At 35.3% G+C, this 22,241-nt stretch overlaps 1 protein-coding gene across 3 annotated transcripts in view; it reads right to left on the reverse strand.

The window, feature by feature from the left end:
• EPAS1 (endothelial PAS domain protein 1) overlaps window positions 1-22,241 on the reverse strand; it is a 93,372-nt gene that overhangs the window by 49,775 nt on the left and 21,356 nt on the right. The window contains exons 1-2 of one of the 3 annotated variants that reach the window (XM_087932226.1): window positions 18,613-18,770; window positions 2,214-2,252 (exon numbers count right to left, since the gene is read on the reverse strand). The exons of 1 other annotated variant lie outside the window; for it this stretch is intronic. In XM_087932226.1, the coding sequence (XP_087788352.1) occupies window positions 2,214-2,252; window positions 18,613-18,668 (95 nt within the window). In that variant the 5' untranslated portion in view covers window positions 18,669-18,770. Of the gene's footprint in view, window positions 1-2,213; window positions 2,253-18,612; window positions 18,776-22,241 lie in introns of those variants that run through there. One more of the 3 variants, XM_026695856.2, reaches the window with a different exon arrangement.

Consider the following 22,241-nt stretch of genomic DNA (forward strand, 5'->3'; position numbering starts at 1 on the left):
AACATCTCCTTTTCGCTATGCAGACTTTTCCATCATTTAATGTAGAAACCCTTTTGTATTATTTCAAAGCAATGTTCCTCAGCTTTCATAGCTTCCTATGTATTAATGTATATCTTCACCCTTCATGTATAAATTCACTACTGGATTCCCACATCTCAAAGGTCAAGAATCCACCGTTAAATTAAGCTGTCAAAAATAAGTGCTGCTGTCAAAAGGCTTGCTGGTACAGCTTCAAATGTTAACTTGCAGAACAAGAATAGCATGTTTTAATGCTACCAAAAGATAAAGGTAAGTATGTTTGGCTTTATGTACACACGGAAACGGCTGACCGAACTGAGTGGACAAGTTGAGAAAGTGAATACTTAAATATATTTTCGACATTATGTTGAAATCCATTTTCTGATGTTTTTTGCAAAATTTATTCATATTTAAGAGAGCTAGAGATAACTCTGAATTTCTGAAAGCCTCTAGTAACTCATCAATATTTAACACTGAGGTGGCACTTAAGTTATCTGGTCACAATTTCAACTACCAAGGAAGAGTGTTGCTTATTTTTTAATTTAAGTATAGTCAATATTGCTAAATGACATCCAACATTGTTACACTGACATGTTTTATGGAGACCAGACTGAAAATCTATTCTCTTCTTGTGTAACACTTTTCCTCTTCTAGGATACACTCATTTTGTAATTAGTTTTTGTACCAGATTATTTCAAAAATTTAACTCAAGTTATTTCAAATTTGACACAGATTTAACAGATAATAAGAGTTGGAAGGGACCTTGTAGATCATCTAGTCCAACTTCCCACCCAAGCGGGAGACCCTACACCATTTCTGACAAATGGCAGCCCAATATTTTCTTGAAAGTCTCAAGTGATGGTGCTCCCACAATTTCCGAGGGCAAGCTGTTCCATTGGTTGATTGTTCTCACTGTCAGAAAGTTTCTCCTTATTTCCAGGTTAAATCTCTCCTTGTTCAGTTTCCATCCATTATTCCTTGTCTGGCCTACAGGCGCTTTAGAAAATAGCTTGACCCCCTCCTCTCTGTGGCAGCCCCTCAAATATTGGAAGACTGCTATCATGTCTCTCCTAGTCCTTCTCTTTACTAGACTAGCCAAGCCCAGTTCCTGTAACCATTCTTCATATGTTTTAGTCTCCAGTCCCCTAATCATCCTGGTTGCTCTTCTCTGTAGCTTTTCTAGAGTCTCAAGATCTTTTTATAATGTGGTGAACAAAACTGGATGTAATACTCTTGGTGTGGTCTTACTAAGGCTTTATAGAGTGGTATTAGTACCTCCCTTGATCTTGATTGTATCCCTCTGTTAATTCAATTTAGGATTGCATTGGCTTTTTTGGCGGCTGCTGTACACCATGCCCAAGAAAATATATGCCTAATTTGTTCATCAGACAGAATACAGCTCAACAATAGATTATATCTACAGCACATCTCCTGTGGTTGCTAAGAGTTGACACCAACTTGATGCCATATAAGCAATCAATCATGTGTTGTTTGTGTGTACACACACACACGTGCACACACACAGACACACACTTAAAAGAAAAAGGAAATCCTGAATAGCAATCTACAAGTAAATAAACAAGTAAACAAACACCATTTCTTTCTTATAACTTTCTATTCTGAAGTAGGTTGTAATATTTATTAATGACTTTTGTCATGTTACCCTTGAAGGAATGAATCCCTCCTCAGCCATATTGTCAATTCAATTGTCAGAATGCACACTTGCATACTTCCTTCCATATAATCACTGCAGTTTTCCTGCACTTATGTTAATGGATGTATAGAATTAAAATGTGACTACGATGATAGAAAAGTACAGATAATATGGAGTACAGAGGGTCTTTATCATTCATTTCTGTATGGAAAGCCTCAAGATTCTAATCTTGGACCAGTCTTTCACTGTATCCATCAGTCATTTATTTTTGACAGGTTATCTACAGGTTTGCAAAAACATGATTACCCAGAAGCTAAACCTGCATTGCTGAGATCTGCCTGTAGATAAGTCAACTATTTACATAATCTAAAAACTGCATACCAAAAGGTAAGTTTTGTCTTTTCGGCAAAAAATAATGTAATGGTAGCCAAAGTATAGTACAAAGATCTCTTAGCTGAAGTACATCACCCTCAATCACTATCAGAAAGATATCAATATTATATCTCTGTACATTTACTCAAAAAAGTACTCCTTTACTTACAGCTTGAGTTTTCCCATTTGTAACTGATCATGCTTCACTCTAAAATGAGAAAATATAAATATAGATCAGGATCATTTTCCATTAACATATCTCTTGAAAATGACCACTTCAATGAGCTCTTATGATTGCTGTACACATTCTGAATCAGAAATCTTTCAAATAGCTATTCAGTATGGATTGATATCATCTTAAATGTCATTGCAAAAAGATTGATATGAAAAGGAACATCAAATGCTAAGAGTGAACGACTCCCTATTCTTTTAGCTCTATACAAGCCAGTACTCACACAACTGAAATCAGAATTTGGGTAGTAAGTTAAAGAGGCGTTTAAGTGAGTTGCCACATGACCAGACCTGATTTTATAACTATTTTTACAATGGTCACAAAGCAAGTCATTACAGCGAATCATTAAGTAAATCAATTTTCCAATGGGCAAACTAGCCAAAAAAATAAATAAATGCAAATCATGATCATATGACTGCAAACTGGTTGTAAATGTGAGCTTGTTGCCAAACCCTTGAATTGCAATCATGCGACAATTTGCAATGGTCATCATAAATGTAAATACCTGTTGTAATTAATTTTTTTCTGAGGCTGAGTTATGCTTAGGATGTTATTAGATTATAATATGCAAGTGTATGGTACAGATGGTTTCTAGAAACTAAAATAGCTATTTGAGTATGAAGTACTTAAAAGAAACAGGAAATATCAAATAAGTCATTTACTCTGGGACTCATAAAAAGATCAAAGTTTTAAAGTCTTAATCAGAGCCTACATCCCCAATGAACTTCCCCTTATTCTCATTGCTCGGTTTACCCTTCCTCTTCTCATACATCACAACCACATTCTCCCCCCCCCCAATCTATTCCATCTAGGGTTATCAGACCCTCAGTAAAATGTCATCTTTTTTGTCCTCAGCTCCTGCTTCTGCCAGGAATAGCTTTAAAATCAAATATTGTCAGGCTTTTTGAATGTCCCTTCCTGAACAGCTTTTTTGGGGGGTGGGGGGTGGGGGGAGTATAGCACTTCCCCAGTAAGTGCCAATGACAAGTTAAAAGCTCAGGTCTGTGATCTCAATTTATTTATTTATAAAATTTATAGGACTCCCCTCTTACCTCAATGTAACTCTGAGGGGCTTACAAGGACCCTCCCAGGATTTTTGCTGCTGCCTTAAATTGAAAAGACCTTAATCAATTACACACAAAAGGCTTTTGCCTCCTAACTATCACATCCATTTGGAAAACCTAATTTCATCTATGTGTTTTCCTAAGCTATTTTTAACTTTTTCACTGCAATTTTTGTTGTGGATAATAAGAAAGTTAAACAATATATCATCCAGGGATGGGATGCAAATTTTTAACAACCGATTCTGTGGCATGGCTTGGTGGTCATGTTATTGGCTGGGCGTGGCCAACTCAATATCACTCACATCGAGGCATGCATCTCCTTGCCTGGCCTCTCATGACTGTGGGGATGCTGCAACAGTCGTAAGTGTGAAAAACGCTCATAAGTCACTTTTTTCAATGCCATTGTAACTTTGAATGGTTACTTCACACAAGCAAAGTACCAGCAAAAGTGGGGAAAAAAACTCCAGAGAAATTCCTGAGACAGGAAGTCTAGTTCTGCCAAGAATGTAGTAAGGGTTAATGGAGAGGCAGTTTCTGTAAGCAACACCAGAATGTTTCCTCCCTGCCTTCCTTACAGGATTAGGCCAGTAATTTCTTCTAACAACTGGTTCCCCCAACTGCTTAGAATGTTAACAACCGGTTCTAGCGAATAGGTGCAAACTGGTAGAATCCCACTTCTGATATCATCCCCTTCCAATTGTCTGTATCTTCCTTTGCCTATTCAGATATCTGATAAGCTTAACTGCATCCTATTATATAGCAGTGTAAGAGTTACTTAATCTTGCAATGTTGAGATAGATAAAATGGTGGAAAACATTTGTACAGGTAGTATGAACCTAACAATGTTGGCCTTCAGGAAGCTAAGATGACATTTAGGAGGACCTGTTCACAATTACATTCATTTTCTGGTAAATACCTGCAAAGATGCTAAAACAACATTTTCCTTCTTAAGTTGTTGATGAACTTCTTTACTTTACTTTCCGAGCAGAAGTGAATTAAATAATGCCAAGAAAAACTGTTAATTCATTTTCTGATAAATAATTTCAAAGTCTTTTCAATATCTTCAAAATACCATCACATCTATTTTTTTACAGCACAACATTTTCCTTCACAAATCTTTGCCAAATCTCTTTACTTTTCAAGCAGAAGTAGCTAGGTAATGTCATCCCAGCCACAACTGGCAAACTTTGGTTGGAATAACAGACCTTATATCTCATCAGTGTAAGTTAGCACATATACTATGTCAGCTTTTCCCAAGCTAACAATCTCTCAGAATTTCCAGAAAGTGTGGTTGTTTTCTAGTATGATTTGATTGCTTATTGTACTCTATGACTATTATTAAGTGTTGTACCTTATGATTCCTGACTCTTGACAAATGTATCTTTTCTTTTATGTACACTGAAAGCATTTGCACCAGTTTAGAATTCTGAACTTTCCCAAGAATACATCTTGTAAATCCAGCCCAGGTTTTTGCAAATCGTTATATTAGACCCTTCTTTTTCACTCACACTTTCTTTTATGCCTTTCAGCCAATCTTTCCCATTGCCTCTTTCCCAAGGCTTCCCAAGAGAGAGTAATTAGCCTAAAGTCACTGAGCTGGTTTTATGCCTAAAGCAAGATTAGAACTCATGATCTCTTTTAGCTGGGTGCTACATCTAACTGGCCCTCCAGACTTTTTTTTTTAATCTATGGCCTTATTCACATTAAACTTATTATATATGGCAATGGATAAGAACATTTTAGAGATGTAATTATTTTGTTAGGTCCTCAATTTCCAGAGTAAGCATTAAATATTCAGCAGGTCTAAGCTGGACAAAAGTGTTCTATTAACGTAAGAGTTCTATATGAAATCCAAATCTGCTTCAATTTGCTACAAAAAGGTGATTTATAGTAAAAGTGATATATTTGTAGCATGTGAACAGAAGTGTAACCTGCAAGAATGGTTTTTTTAAAACAATAGATGAAAAAATATTGCCCACAGAAGCTTATCAGGATTGATTCCAAAAATAAAATCAACCATGAGATAATTGAAATCATTAGCTGAACTGTACTGAGCTTTGAAAAACAGGCAGCAATCTTTTAACCCTATTAGACCCTTGCTACTTAACTCCAATTCAAATTAGCATAAACTAAAAACTTAATTTTGGCAGAATGGTCACAGTGATAATAACTGATTGACACTCAGATATTTTACATTCATTTCTAAACTGGAAGAGAAAATATGAACACTTTGTTTTGTCATGGAAATTCTCATTCCTTTTGTTTCAATTCTATCAGTCAAATAATAGTTTTTCCTGGCTCTATCAGTTGTGATGTCAAAAGATAGGATTATTAATATAGAAACTACAATTGTCCTCAGAATTATCTAGAGTTTTAAAAATGTACTATCTTGACTTCAGGGGGAGGGATGGTGAACTGAAGACATCTCCACGAAAGCAGAGCCAGTAACAATGGCAAAGACTGGAGAACTAGTGAGCAGACCAGTTATTTAGAACCACTCCAGATAAGGACAGGATAGGAGATTACCCACATGTGCTTTGGATAGCTACTCCTCACAAAGAGGCTTTAAGAAAGAAATCTTTCATGGGCTTGAGCATCAGGAAACAAAGGGATTATTCATCTTGCTTGCAATCCCAGCAGAAACTTTAAAAGTATACGAAATTTGTAAGACTCACTCTCTGACCACTTTTAAAATTTGTCTATTAATTTAGGCAATTATTAGAGAGCTTCAGAACAGCAAATTTGAAAAGTCTCTGGTGAGTTTAGCTTCACATTGAACAAATAAAAATTAATTATAAACTTAATAACTTAAAGGATTTGAACTAAACAAAAAAAAGTTAAACAAGGTTAATAAAAAAAAAAGTAAAACGATAAAGGAGCATCTTAACTGCTGAGCCACTGCACTGCCTTTTGCTATAATGTTTTGGAGTGAACTATAAAAAATAGTTCCTCTGGGAACTGTATTTATTTTTGGCTATCTTAATTTCATAAAAATAAGTGACTTTAGAAACTGGACCCATGAGGGGACTAAAGATTCTAAGCAGAAGGAAAAGAAAATACCAGTGTGTTATCTTGATGTCAGTTAATACTCGGACACAAAATAACAAAACATAACATTGCTCTATGGAGATTCTCAGTCATCCAGGTCATGGTTGTCCCAAAGGTGCTTTTTCAAGAGGCAACTGGACTTCCTGGTTTTTCTTTGAAGACATTTTGCTTCTTCAGCTGTGACTGGATGGTGGGGAATGGAATATATTCCGTGCAGAGAGCTGGTCATTTGCATTCTTTTAGCAAGTCATTAAGGCCACCTGATTATCTGTATCATCAGGGTCATATAAGTGTTCAATTTTGAACAGCCTTCTCTCAACAGAGGGGGAGGGATCTGACACCATCTATCTACAGTCTACAATAGTCTTCAACAGTTCCAAGAAGGCTCCACACCTATTTGCACCACTCAGGTGATCTTTCACACCTCCTGAAAGCATCTCATTCTCTAATTTTTTCTTTATCTTGCTTCATACCCTTACAAAGACAGTAATTTGGAGTCTTATTAATTTAATCACTTTTTACTTTTTTTTGTTATTTAACAATACAATTTTGTTCTTGGCTGATTTTCTGTTTTAAGATATCAGTTCAGATTTTCTGCTTAATGTATTGCTCCTTATCCTATTTCAATATTTTAGACAAATACAACCCCATCAATATTTAGGCATATAAATAGGTTTGCATATTTTTTCATATTTTTTAAGAAAATACTGTTATAGTTTCCTCTCCTCCCCATACATATTTTTTACATTATGACAAAAATTAAATTTAAAAAGAAAATTCCTTAGCTCAATTCTTCACATTGGGAACCAAAAGATTTGCTATTGTGCATAAGGGCACTTTTTTATTTGTCCTTTAATAATCAGCTTACAAATAACTTCAGTCTGTTTATTATTAGAAGCTGGAGTACTGTATGTTGACAACTAGATTTCTCACACCCTCTTTGTGGGCTGTTTGACAGGCTTTCTTTATCTCTAGGGGTACAGTACATTGTGACAGCCTTCTCCACTTTGATGTCTTCCAGCTATGCTGAACTTCAGAGCTTTAAAGACACGTGGGCTGGGGAAGCCACATGACAATTGAAGACTACAATAGAGTTTTTTTTTCCCAAAAGCCAACTATAACTAATTACTATTTTAACTTTAACAGAAAAACTAGAAGTGGCGGGGACATATTGTGGGGAGGGGAATAAAAACGTATGTCACGTTCTAAACTTCCTAGTAATTTATATCTCTATTATGACATGAGTGCCAAAATCAGTCCAGCTGAATAAATGGTTCAGGCTAGACTTGTATAACTTGTGTCTTCTTAAGTCAAAAGATGCCACACACATTTTTTTTATTCTTACTAAAAGATTTACAATTTTTTATTTTGGTTTGTCTGCCTTTGGCTAGTTATCATACATTTACACTGGTAAAATTATTTATTATTTGTTTGATGGATTTAAATCTTGCTTTCCGTCATATTTTTTTCCAAAAACAATTACGTTTTCCTCCTTTCTGTACTTTTTTCCAAAAACAATGATGCTTTGAGGAATGTTGGACATACAGTTACTGATTCAAATCACCTGAGTTTTCATGGCTGAGATGATGGTCCAGGTTCTTTTTTTAAAATGAATACATTCAGGCATCAGATGTAGAACTATGTACCTCAGTTCCCCAGGAAGCTATCTTTAAATGTTGGCAATTTGCAACAGGTGCCTTATTCATTCATGTTACCTACCAAAGTGAATGGCAGCCATTTATTCCAATAAAAGAAAGTAACTGGATTTACAGAGGCACTACCAGGAAAGGTGCTAAGTATTAACACCCTTAGTTTGGTCAGCAGTGACTGTGATTGGATATCCTAATATCTGCATACAAGTATATTATGGAATTGAACTGGGGGGGCGGGGAGGCAAACAGGAGCCGGGAAAGTAGCAAAGCACAATGATTCTTCCTCCGCAGACCTCAATAAAATGCAACACAAACTGCCCTTGACATTTGGAAACTGGCAAGCACAGGATGTTATTGGCAGGCTATCCCAGCTCAAAGCAAACCGGAGAGTACAAAAGAAATCTTCATGCTTGACTTTTATAGCTGTGAATTAAAATACACAATGTTTATATTTCAATGCGGCTGTTAATTTTTTTAAAACTTTTGTTAATGAAAGCATTATCTGTTAGTAAAAATCAGAGAAGGAGCATCAAAGCACTGGAAAAAATAATCCTTTTATCCGTAAACCCTTCTCTTGCCTTCCTAATAAGTAATATTTGCATCATTAATGCATACATATTATGTATTAGGTATAATGATGTCTTAACTAATTATGAACATATTTCATTACCTTAGACTGATCACACCCCTTGATAAGGCAAACTCAATACAAACTGATGGAAAAGATAAGATAACAAAAGGCTAAGAATAGACCAGAAACACAGGAAGTTTGTTCACGGCTTAAAAAAGAGAGAAGACAACAATGCTTTACTGCATCAAACTTATGCTGGAAAAAAAATTGGTCTTGATACAAAAAAGAAAAAAGAAAGAAAAAGTAAGACAAAGAAAAAAGAGGCAGCGGATAAGAGTTAACTACATACACAGAAAAGATGATCAATTTTAGTTGCTAATGGTAGGCTCTGTTGTATTTTACCATTGCTCATCTGCCAATTATATTTAATTGGAAATAATTTAGTTTTTTATTTCATTATCTAGCACAGCAGACAAAAGGGACAACAAATTTGTTTTCCATGGGCTCCAGCACTTGTGCTGTCCATTAACACAGACAAATCAAAGCCAATTAAAGCTTTTGTCACATTTTCAAAATGTATTGTTTCAAAGTGTTTTCTGAGCAGCACACAGTACGTTCAAAGTCGCTAAAGTCTTGTGCATCTTCTCAAGAATGGGGAAGTTTTTGTATTTTTGCAGCATTGTACAGCTTGAGTGGAAAGCTTTCTTGTGGCTGCAGGTTCCTCCTCTTTACTATTTTGGGAGAGCTTAATGATGATAGTGGGAAGGTCACTAGGTAGTTGAGTTGGTGGGAGCTTCTCCCTTCTTCTGCTTGTTTTCAGAAGGTCATTTTTTTTTTTTACATTATGTTAAGGTACCAGACAAATTATGGTTCTTACGTGTTTTTGTAATTATGTAATTAATGCAATTATGTTTTACGTACCTTCTATATTCGTACTCTGAGAAATTGTACTACCAATTTTCAGCAGTGAAGAGGAGGATCTGCAGGCCGACAGAACATACTTAAGTACCACACTTGTCCCTAGAGCAATAAGTTGCCTGTGTGTTTGCTCAGTCCAGTATGAACACAATGCTTCATTGTTTAGGCAGTAACACTAGAATTACATAATTTTATATGTGGAAAATATTCAGATGGACTATATAAAGCATGTCACTTTAAAGTAACCCCTCTGGAAACTGCAAGCATAAATTATCTTCTGGACAAAATGATGTTCGTTGTGAACCATACCCTAGAAGTTTTGAAGCTGATTGTTATAACACAGATATATGGAAGAATGGCTTTGAAGACTTCTCAACAACATCATTGAGCCCAGAATGGTGCATTGTTGCTATAGAAATTGTAGCAACAAAATCTTAGCTTAGGTCAGAGCTGTCAAACTCGCAGCCCGCAGACCAGATACATCATGTGCTGGCCACGTCTCTGCCCAGTTTCGCGAAAGGAATAAAAGTCTCAATACATCATGTGACCCTGCCATGATGATATGGGTTTGACACCCTGGCTTAGGTGTTAGAGATCCATTCTCCCTCCCTCCATGTGTGTGTGTGTGTGTGTGTGTGTGTGTGTGTTAGAGAGAGAGAGAGAGAGAGAGAGAGAGAGAGAGAGAGAGAGAGAGAGAATGTCTGAATTTTCCTTTGAAGCAACTTTTTTCTGATCTATGTCAGTTATCTCCATCCAATCTGGTATTCTCTAGATATATATTCATCTTTCATAATGATTACTCACTTTTGTTGTACAATAAATTGACCACAAAAAAGGAAAAATGTAGGTATTTCAGATAAACGTTTTATTAGAACTTTTAAAACACATTCATGTTTTTTCTAAATTCTTCCTCCATTGTCTGTAATAGCTGTAGGTAGTTTTTATGAAGACAAATTAAACTTCGATACCACTGCTTACAGTGCCCATTTCCTCTTCTTTTCATCCAATATACCTTAAGTATGAATCATCTCCTTAGGCAATGGAGTTTTAAGCCACACAACTGATTTATAGGAAGTTCTTATAAGCAGGCAAGGAGGTTGGGTTAGATACACCACAGCCTAACAAATTATCTGGGAAAAGCCCTGGAATGAATGTTATGCCATAGCTTTAAAGCCCTCTACAAGGCAAACCTTTTATGGCTACTCATAAGAAAATGGAATTTATACATCTGCTATGGTCTTGCAGATGCAAATTCAAAGGTATTTAGTTTCCATGGAACTTATGAGAAAAGAAAACTCTCTGTGAGATAGGCTTTATTTTTGATGAATAGTAAAATACAAACCCTATGGTGCCAGTATCAAGACAACAAAAATTAGTGGCTTTCATTAGTGGCTAAAGTAAATACCATGAAGAACTCTAGATTGTAAGTAATTACAGGCCCCAGTTAGAAGACTACAAATTCTAGCCAATTTTCCTCAAGGAAAGATGGATAATTAGTTCATGGATTGATTTAATATTGTATTTAAAGATGATCTTTGAACAAACAGAACTTGTTCATACAAATAATGAATCCACAAATCATAGAATATTGGAATGGCATGTAAGAAAAAGCATGCAAAAGGTCAGGGTTAATACACCTGAATAAAAAATAGTCAATCAGCAGAACATAACTTCTCAGTTTATGAGAAGTTCATAACAGCTTGGGCAGCCTTTGTGAAAAATATTCCAAAGTCTAGATGTCATCTCTGCAAAGGACCTACTTGAATGGAATTAGGATGCCTTGATTTATAAATGAGGAAGACTACCTTGGGTTTTTAATAATTTCCTCAACGTCATTGGAAATTGTCCAAGGCAAATAATTTAGATATAACAACTTTGAGGAAGCTAAGCAGATTTAGTGAATTCACCCCAAACAATAAAGCAAGTTTACGTAAGATTCAACTTGCAGTGTTATATGACCACAGCCAGTTTGTCATGCACACTACAGATTATGGTTTAATTAATTCAATTGTTTATCTAATTCAACAAACTATCATTAAAGTTCTCATGTCTGACCAGAAACATTTCAGTGGCTGGATAAACATTGTCTAACAACCTTATACATGCAACTTGCTGGCATTGAAAGAAACCAGAATATACTGTAAGTAACACCCCATCTCCCATGCACACAGAGAGATGCATGGTTTGTTTTATTTGCAATTATGTTTAATGTATGTGATATACTTCCAACTAAAATGTTTTGAGTAGTAACACCGGCTGTATTATATTGGCCTAATCAAAACAGGTTTGAAAGCAGTGGGATTTAACATGTGAGATTTATGCATATTCACATTTCTCTATTATAAAAATGCATCTTAGTAAATATTCAAGTGTCATTCAACTCTAGATAGTTTACTAGAACTCATTAGTATATTATCTATTACATAGCATCAGTGGTGGGATTCAAATAATTTAGCAACTGGTTCTCTGCCCTAATGATTTCTTCCAACAACCAGTCCACCAAACTGCTCAGAAACTTAACAAGCGGTTCTCCCGAAGGGGTGCAAACTGGCTGAATCCCACCACTGCATAGCATCTTAAAACTGCAAAGTTAAAGAAGAAAAGAGAACTTTAATTCAGAGTGCTGTATCAGTCCAAGATTTTCCTCAAAAAGTCACCTTCTATTTATTTATTTATTCTTACAATAAATATCCATGAATAAATGTTACTTAAGAATGGATCTACAGATTTAGTTTTTAAAATCCAAACTAATTAAAGGTAATTGAGTTTTGCATATAGGTTTCTCAAAGAGAGATATAAATTGACTATTAGGAGAGTGGAGATGCTGGGCAGAATGAACTTTCCTTGATTTTTTTCAAATTTGGCAGTACAATAAATCACAGAATAGTTATATTACTGACTGCTAGTGTGCAAATGTATTGCCAAAACATCATACTCTGTACATATACACATAACTTGCCAACTAGGAAGAGCTTGACTTTATTTTTTGTACTAACTAAAACGCTTTTTCAGCCTGTTGTAAGAAGTCCTTCAGCCTTAATGTTTTGCATAAACCATTAATATAGGTGTTGATATTCTTTTGTGTCCCTAGGTTGGACACAAAATTTGCATCTATAATACTCCATATACATTAAAGGAATAAGAAAGAGTTGCATATGAGAATGAAGAAAAAGAAAGAAGAAGAAAATCTCAGAAGTTATATAGAAAAGTCTTTTACTTTAGAACCTTAAAAAGGCCACAATGAGGTCCAGTGCTAGCAGGCTGCTGTGGGCTGACAAATATATTATAGTTATGACATATATGCAGTCACAGACAACTTCCATCTGCTAGACTTCATAGCATGAAGCAGGCAATATTCGTGGGCTGATTTTGAAAGGAAAATGTGCAGAACCTGTTTTTGATATTGGTAGAAATAAAAAGATGTGTCAAAAAAACCCCATGACTATCGTCCTACATATCTTGATGCAATTAACATTTCTACTTCCACAATCCCTCAAAAGCAATCTGAAGATGATTCACAATCATCTTAACTTCTGCTGACATCACATTATCAAGAACAAGGAACAAAGATGATAAGTTTAAAATTCCCTTGCCTCGTTGTGCACAAAATGTTTTACTTTAAAAAGAGTATGTAGAAGACTGGAGGTTTTCCAGTATCCTTCTCCTGCCACGCCCACCAACCCACGCCCACAGAACCGGTAGTAAAAAAATTTGAATCCCACCACTGTCCCAGTCCAATACATGAAGAGCTATTAAAATGAACACACATGCACACACACACACACACATGCGTGCACACACATGTTGCAGTTGAATGAGGACAGACAAATATATTGGTTTTTCCTTCCTTTCCCATTGTCAGGACAATATGAAATTGCTTTAAGGTGTTCCTGACCTGCATTCCATGTGCATTCACACTCTCTGAATCATGTTTTGCACTTTGCATCCAGATTTGCTCCTTGTTCTTTTAAGAAAGCTAGTTTGGTCTAGTACTTAAGATACCGGCCCAGAAAGCAGGAGACTGTGAGTTATAGTAGGCTAGGTGACCTTGGGCCAGTCGCTCTTCTCTCAGACCAATCCATTTCATAGTGGTGTTGTTGTCGGAAAAAATAGGAGACGGAAGGAGCATTATGCATATTTGTCACATTGAGTTATTTATAAAAAATAACAAAGGTAGAAAATAAATAAAATATTAAAAGCTCTGTTTAAGAAATAATAGTTTCAGTGGATATCTCTCCATTTTACCCATTTTACCAACGGGGTACAAATGGTAGCTTACAATAAAATACATTATAAACAATTAAAACTCAGCAAAAGCACCTAAAAATATGATTACCGCAACTCAAAAATCTTGGCTGAAGAAGAAAGAGAAACTGCACTGCTTATAGCTGGCATTGCACACTGTAGTTGGATCTAAATTAAGTTCCTCTCCTCCCCATCCTTTTCATTATCCATTGAGATCAAAAGTCAAAGCTTTCCCAAAGAGTCAGGATGCCTGGTGTACATGTTGTCCCTTCGGAGATCCCATCATGTAGCTGTATAGAACAGAACAAACTCTCTTCCTTTCTGACAATCCCATGAGAGCAAGTCCTTGTGCGTTCACTGTCACTGCAGAGGGCCTAGAAAACCAATCTGTTAAATGACCTCCCACTATCACAAAAGTCTCACTGGTTTTAAAGAATGCAGAGCTCTCTTATTTCAGATTAAGACACAATATAAGAAGTGATGTAAAATCCAGAAAAGGGGAAAGACTATTATGTTTTCCCATTACATCAAATAATGCAACCTCACTGAGAGCATTTTTTAAAATTTTTCGTCCTGCCAAGGAACAGAGATACTACTTTGCTGATCATGAAAACAAGTGGGCCAACATGACACACACACCCCTATGCATTTCACAATGCAAAGGGAAAGTAAAATGTGACCACTTAACAGAGTACTATTAATTATAGTATTATAATTATGAATCTATGAAATTGTTCCCTAAATTTCCTAAACTGTGATTCAATACAACAGCACAAAAAGCCAATAACACATTGAAATGTTGAACATTTTGCTCTTAATTATTTTATACCCAAAACTCCTGTTTAAGAAATATATTTTTAAGATTCCTCTCACTTAAAAAAAATCATAGAATACAATACAAAGTTTCATGTTCTCAACACTTCATCAAAATAGGAAATAAATAAAAGAAGAAATGAAGAAGGAAAATGAGTGCTGGAGCTGAAATCATGGACTCTACTTCTAGTTGCAATCTAATGAAAAGTGAAAGGAGACTAGATTTTCAAACGTTTCTAACAAAGTGCTACACAATTTTATGATCTTTTTTCAGGTGACAGTTTCAGGAATATGAATTATTCTTAAGCCTGTTGGGATGAAATAAAGAATGGCTGATCCTTCCATGTAATTGCATCAAATCTAGATGTTATTCAGAAGTTCAATCTTCAGGTAAGACACACAAGATTCTTGATAGAAGTAGAGACAAATGGATCAGTTTGTTAGATGAATAAATATATTTTTATAAATAGGAACCAAAACTGGGTTCTTCATCAAGAAAGAATATATACATCTTAGAAATCATAACGTAGCAACTCTTAGAAAAAAAAACCATTCAGAAAATTTAATCCTAACTGTATTGGGATTTAGGAACATAAAATCACCTTCTGAATTCTCTCTTCTACCAGCTGTTTTTCTGTTCAACATCAATAAATATTATATTCCTATAAGAATTGTAGGAATTGTGATAAATATACATGTATTTATCACAAATCACATCTAATTTCTTCTTTAAAAGAATAGCAAACTGAACTGTGGAAATATGCATCTATATCATTGATTTCAATTGTATTTAGAAAGTACTGTAAGTCTAGTATAGAATTTTATTTCAATTTGGAAGCCATTCATTGACTATACTATGGATTCAAACTACATCCAAAATTAGAATTTCTCTTAATAAAGACTTTAATATATTAATTTTTGCCTGATCTGTTAAATAGAAATAAAACTTTTCAGATCACACAAGCTACTGAGCTAACCATAAGAAAATATGTTAAATCCATTTCAGTAAAATACTTTCATTTAGGCAAATTTAATAGTTACAAAGCAGTATATAACCACTAAGCTTTTCAGAATTCTTCAGATGAGATAATAAAGACAAAACATTCCTCTTCAGAGATGATGTTTCATGATCTCTGGAGTCTACATTTCCCAAAGGGTAGATCTAGGCACAACCGCACTTGCAAAGTATTAGTGTATTATATGCAAGGACAATGAATTTGGGAATTTCCATAAAATTTCTCAGTGAAAGAAATTTTTCAACAGTTTTTTTGGTGTAGAAAGTTGTCATAGTTGTCCAGCTGTTTTAGGCTCATCGTTCAAGCATGCCTCAGGAATGACAGTAACTCACTTTTTAAAAAATTAGATTGCTTGTCAACCCAGAACTATATTATAGCAGAATCAATAACTCAGTACTTTTACATCCTCCATAGCAGAGTTTCTCAACCTTGGCAACTTTATGTCAGCTGAGGAATTCTGGGAGTTGAAATCCCAGATATTAAAATTGCCATGGTTCGAAACTGTGTTCTACAATAACGTGGAGGTGACACACATCTCCCATCAAAAATGGTAGATAATATTTTATAAAATTCAGCAATACAGTCCTCTTTTCCTGGGTGTAGGATGTGAGAACTAAACAAATCTCAAACATAAAAAAACATTATTTCAATTTAGCTGTGGATGTGTACAGCATAATCCATCAGAAGCAAAGGCATTACCCATGTCTGTAAGAGGAAGATAAGCTCATAGTTCATGCCAGATAGGCATTCCAGGCATGCTTATTCTTGGCTTTCCTCCCATTTCGCTGCATGGAATTGTCAAATTAATAATCCATATACTGAAGTATATGGATTGTCAGAGTTTCCTTAGCATTCAGTTGGTGGAAAACAAGGTTCAATAGTGCTGTGTTATAAGAAGCATGAAAAGCGTTGCCTAGCCTATTTTCTGGTTTGTCAAGATACCATGTTCTATTAGTAATAGACAATTAAATCATGTCAGGAGCCATAAAAATATGTGAGGTTCATAAATATAACTTGGGGAGTGAGTGAGGAAAATAAAACCTCTAGTTTTACTTTAATCCCTTAGCTCTAGTCTTAGATTTTTAAAAGCAGGCAGGTGGGGGAATCAGCAAATTCTTTTCTAAAACTGGTTTTCTCAGTTGTATAAGTTGCCAGGCTTTGAAAAAGGGATGATCAATTACGCAAATTCAAACAATGATATTATTGTTTAAGCCATGCAGGATCATTTAGACCCTCCAAAGTGTTGGGATTATAACTACTAGTGTTTCCAGTCAGGAATAGGGATTTTGGGAATTACTGTCACTGCACTCAAGCCAATTATTATGAATAATAAAATTAGAAAAACTAAAAGTATTTTTATGTAAACATATGGGGCTTTACTGTATTACTATTTTGGTGTCAATAGAAGAGGATATATGACGAAGTTGTGCTATTGTGATAAAATTCACAAGATAGAGTCTAAATGTGACATTCTACCCATACAAGGTTCTATCAGAAAAAATTCTTCATCCCTTCTGCAACTCTCTGAGCACTTCACATAAATTGATCCAGAGAGGAAAGGCCCTCTAGAAGTCATTCTAAACTAAAGGAACCCACTATCCCTTTTACCAGTTGGAAATAATGTCATTACCCCAACAAAATAACTGACTTTATTGTTTTACACAAGCGTCTCAGCAACAACATTCCCAAACTTGATCCTTGACTCACAAACAAGCAATTATGCCCAAATTACTCCTGATTTAAGGAACTGTTGTAGAACAAATCTAGAGGATAGATAGTTATGTCTGTCATACTATATCCTTTTGCCTGAAAATGTTTCTTGCGGCCTTTATATGTTTTTAAAGTTAGCTAGTATTATACTCAACTTTAGAAGTCTACTTGCCATTAATATAATGTCAGTTATTCAATGACTAGGTTCGAAATAGAGGAGAATGTGGCTAAACCCCAGGGTGATTTCAATCAAAGTTCAACTCTGTTATAGCAACAAAAACCTGTTATTTGTTTTAAGTTTTGTTTCTGAAAGCCACACTGGAGATATAAAGAATTTAAACACTGAGAAGACAGAAGTCCACAAAGCAGAAAACATCTAGCATTTAGCAACCCATCCCCTTTTATCTTTAAGCTCAGACACGTTCTGACAGACTTATCTGCTACAGCCCGCCTTTGGTGGAAAGTGGTATCTTTGTGACCTGGCTACAGCAGAGGGATGGAGACATGAAGCTCCAATCAAGATGTCCCTCCCAATACCTCTTGCTTCTGAGACCTGACACTTGCACTAACTGGAACTGGCATAAACTGCAATACTACTGTTACATAAGAAGAATGGGTGTTTCCTCACCCTTGAAAGCTGATTACTTTGAATAGCTATGCATTAATCTAAAAACAGATCGTATGTAACAACAACAACAAAAAAAGACAGCCTCTCTCATAGTCCAAACCTGAGCATTTTGTTAGAAGTTTAAAAATAGTCACCCATTCTTCCTATTAAAGCAGTGGTTAAAATTGGTTCAAATACAGTACACAGAAATAATCCCAAAGAATTTAAACTACCTCCCTATTCACGGCAGAATTCCTCCCCAAATATTAAGGGGTTAAACAATATATTCAATTATTTTTTGATAGTTAATTGACTCAACTACTGCCTTAAACAAATAGATTCAATTATGATTGTAGAATTTGGGGAAGTAAAGAAAAAAGCTGAATTTGCCATTACTTATACCTAACAAAATATCAAATTTCACATAAGCTTTAGAATGTTGCTTGAATTTAACTGACATACATATAGATTTATTCAGCAATGTGAACTTTGCTACTTTGCAAACTGAGAACTGCAGTATGAATTTTTCAAGCAGGGAAAATCACAGTGTAAAGGGAGGAAGGGAGGAAACATGGGAAGAACATGCACAACTCCACCTATATAAATATTTACTTTACAAGAGAATGACAAGGGGAGATTAAAGGCCTTGTGGAAGAGGTGGATTTTGAAAAGAATAGGCTAGAAGATCTTACCTGTGCCCCAGCCTCAATTGTTTGTTTGTTTTCTTCCTACCCAGTTGCTCAGCCATCTTCTCCCTCTGGCCAGAGGAAACTTCAACAATGTTAAGGAAGACCAGCAGAAGCCATGGCTGCTTGCTAACTCACTACCCTCTCCGTCTTGACTTTATCTGGGATCAGACTAAAATTTGGCTCCAGTCCACAGGTACTCAGAGGGTGATATGGGCCAGCAGCAGCCTCTCATCTCTGCCGTTGGCTCCAAAAAGCAGCTGAGTGGCAAAAGTGATGAGAAGTAAAAGCAGCCCCAGCTCTCAACCTAAATAAATCTATGAATATAACCTCCACTGCTCCATTGCATATTTAGACTATGTATCATCCACAGAAACATGAAACTAATTAAACACATTGAAACAACCCTAGTGATTCCTGTAATATCATTGTGACCCCACCTTCCCTTCTACCTTGCCAGCATAATCCTGCAGAACAGCAGCTGCTACAGTTCTTTGCAGAAGGCCATTCAAGATCTGTATTCTGTAATGAGGAGGAGCAGAAGGCCATTCAAGTTGCAAAGAAATGTATTGAAAATGAAATAGCACACCAAATTCTGGAACTGGGAACTGCCTGCCAATAACTCTTTATGCTGTGTCACCTGTAAAGTCATGGAATCAATTATTAACCAATCCATTATCCTCCACTTAGAGACAAACAACCTACTCTCTAATAAACAATTTGGTTTCAGGAAAAAACTATCCTGTAATGTGCAACTCTTACACTGCAAAAACATATGGACTACACAACTCGATCAGGATAAAGCAATAGATGCAATCTACACAAACTTCTGTAAAGCCTTTGATTCAGTGTTACATGACAAACTACTCCTAAAACTAAAATTTTATGGTATCTCTGGTCACCTTCATAACTGGATAGAAGCATTCCTGTCAAACAGACAACAAATAGTCAAAATTGGGAGCGTCCTATCAAATTCTGTACCTGTCAACAGTGGTGTCCCCCAAGGCAGTGTTTTAGGACCAACTCTCTTCATATTCTACATAAATGACCTCTGTGATCATATTAAGAGCAACTGCATTCTCTTCACTGATGATGTAAAGCTATTCAACACCACAAACAATATTACTACCCTCCAAAAAGACCTTGACTATGTATCAGAATGGTCAAACAAATGGCAACTTCAAATCTCAACAAAGAAATGCTCTGTCTTACATATTGGCAAAAAAAATCAGAAAATAAAATACAAGCTGAATAGTCAAGACCTTGTTGATGATCCAAACTCTGTCAAGGACCTTGGAGCATTCATCTCTAATGACCTAAGTGCTAGAGCCCACTGTAACTACATAGCCAAAAAGGCATTAAGAGTTGTTAACCTTATCCTACATAGCTTCTTCTCTGGTAATATCACACTATTAACTGGAGCATACAAAACATTTGCTAGACCAATACTTGAATACAGCTCATCAGTCTGGAACCCACATTATGTATCTGATATTAACACAGTTGAGAAAGTCCAGAAATATTTCACAAGAAGAGTTTTCCACTCCTCTACTCGTAGAATACCTTATGCCACCAGACTTGAAATTCTAGACCTAGAAAACCTAGAACTACGCCGCCTTCGGTCCGACCTAAGTATAGTATATAAAATTGTATATTGCAATGTCCTACCTGTCAATGAATACTTCAGCTTCAACCATAACAACACAAGAACACACAATAGATACAAACTCAAGGTAAACCGCACCAAACTTGATTGCAGGAAATACAACTTCAGCAACAGAGTGGTCAATGTCTGGAATACTCTACATGACTCTGTGGTTTCTTCCCCAAACCCCAAAAACTTTAACCTTAGACTGTCTACTATTGACCTCACCTCTTTCCTAAGAGGTCTGTAGGGGGCGTACATAAGTGCACCAATGTGCCTACTATGTCCCTGTCCTATTGTTTATTTTTATTTTTCTTATATGTATCCATTTCATGTATTCATAACTATGTTATATTTATACCTGTTATCTTATAATCATTTGACAATATAAATAAATAAATAAAAAATAAAAATAAACCTGTTAAAATCTGCCCTGTCTAGAGTATGGCATGGATGTCAGTTCCTGGTCATCTATTAATGTTTGATTGAATTTTAACTGAATTGTTTTATCCTCTGCTTATGGTTCATTGTACATCTCTTAGAATCAGTGTGTGAGTTGGGTACCCATGTTAAAATTTATAAATTAATAAATACCACCAGAATTGAGATTTCAAAAATTCAGATAACTGGATGGCAACAAAGAAGGCATACTTGCTGCCATCCAGTGGTCATCTGAATTTTGTGATGCAAATATGGTAGCTGTAAAGATAACTATCCAAGAACACTCAATATATAAATATATAAAATATAATTCTTTGAGGGAGATAGGTGGTTCAAAAGTGCAATGAATCAAACAATAAAATAGCTCTTGACAGACAAAATGCTTCATGGAACCTTCAAAGGAATATAACTAGCAAATTATTGCAACGTGTAGCAATTTCTAAGAGATGCAATGGCCTTCGTATCACCTAACAGAAAACCAAAGTAGGGAGGTGTATTACTGTAATGAGTTGTTTGGTATCTGTCATAGTCATGCAGTTTAGTTCAACTTAATTTTGTACGTAGAATATATTTATTTTTTCCTGTTTTCTTTTTATTATGATAGTACAGAACTCTAAACATTGTGTTATTTTGCTACCGTTATATTTATATAACACACTTCATTTTTTGTGTATTGTTGCTTGGTATATTTTCCTCTGTGTGTTTGTGTGTAAATATATTTATGTCTGTGTGTACATCCATGTGCATGTTAATAGAAGAAAATGTAGAAGAACAAAACAAGATCAACAAATTAAAACAATAAAAAAGCAAAGAATAAAAAATAGCTTTTAAGAAAGCTATTAAATTTCTGACTTCCCTTTTTAATACATCTGCTAATTTGCAATATTTATAAGTATTTAGGCCCCCTTAAAATCAAACAGTATATGATTAGTAAATCCAAATGCTTTATTGTGTTGCATAATAGATTGTATATATGGGAATATACTTGCTTAAAATTAGGGAGCCTTTGTATGAGTGTCTGTCTGTCTACACACACACACAAACACACACACATACTGTTTTGCCATTGCTGCATAGTTTTGTCATTGCGGCATGCTTCCCAAGTTTAAGTTCACAGAATATATATTTAAATTATTATTTTATCATGTTATTTTGCCTCCTCGTTATTATATTCATAATATTCTGCAATTGTCCCAGATTAGACAAAGTAGAAATAGTTCAAGAAGTGCCATAACTTTGGCAAAGTTTTCTGTCCAGACTGTATGCAATGCAAATTTATCTATTTGTCACAAAAGAACATCGATTCCCCACTAAAATAAAATGCATTGGTTTGATTCATTGTGCATTTATTTTTCAATGGGACATTTATTGATTCATTTTGGTGCACCATTCGTTATGTGGTTTTGGCTTCTTTTAATATGTAAGCTGAATCTTTAATATTTGTAAACCATTATTCTTTTTTTTTTTGCAATATGTGAACCCAATTTGCTTTAGTTTACATAATAAAAATGATTCAATTAATTATGAATCCCATCACAGTATCTACAGT

The sequence above is a fragment of the Pseudonaja textilis genome, chromosome 1 (genome assembly GCF_049901715.1).
Source record: "Pseudonaja textilis isolate UNSWEBS1 chromosome 1, rPseTex1.2, whole genome shotgun sequence".
Taxonomy (NCBI): Eukaryota; Metazoa; Chordata; class Lepidosauria; order Squamata; family Elapidae; genus Pseudonaja; species Pseudonaja textilis.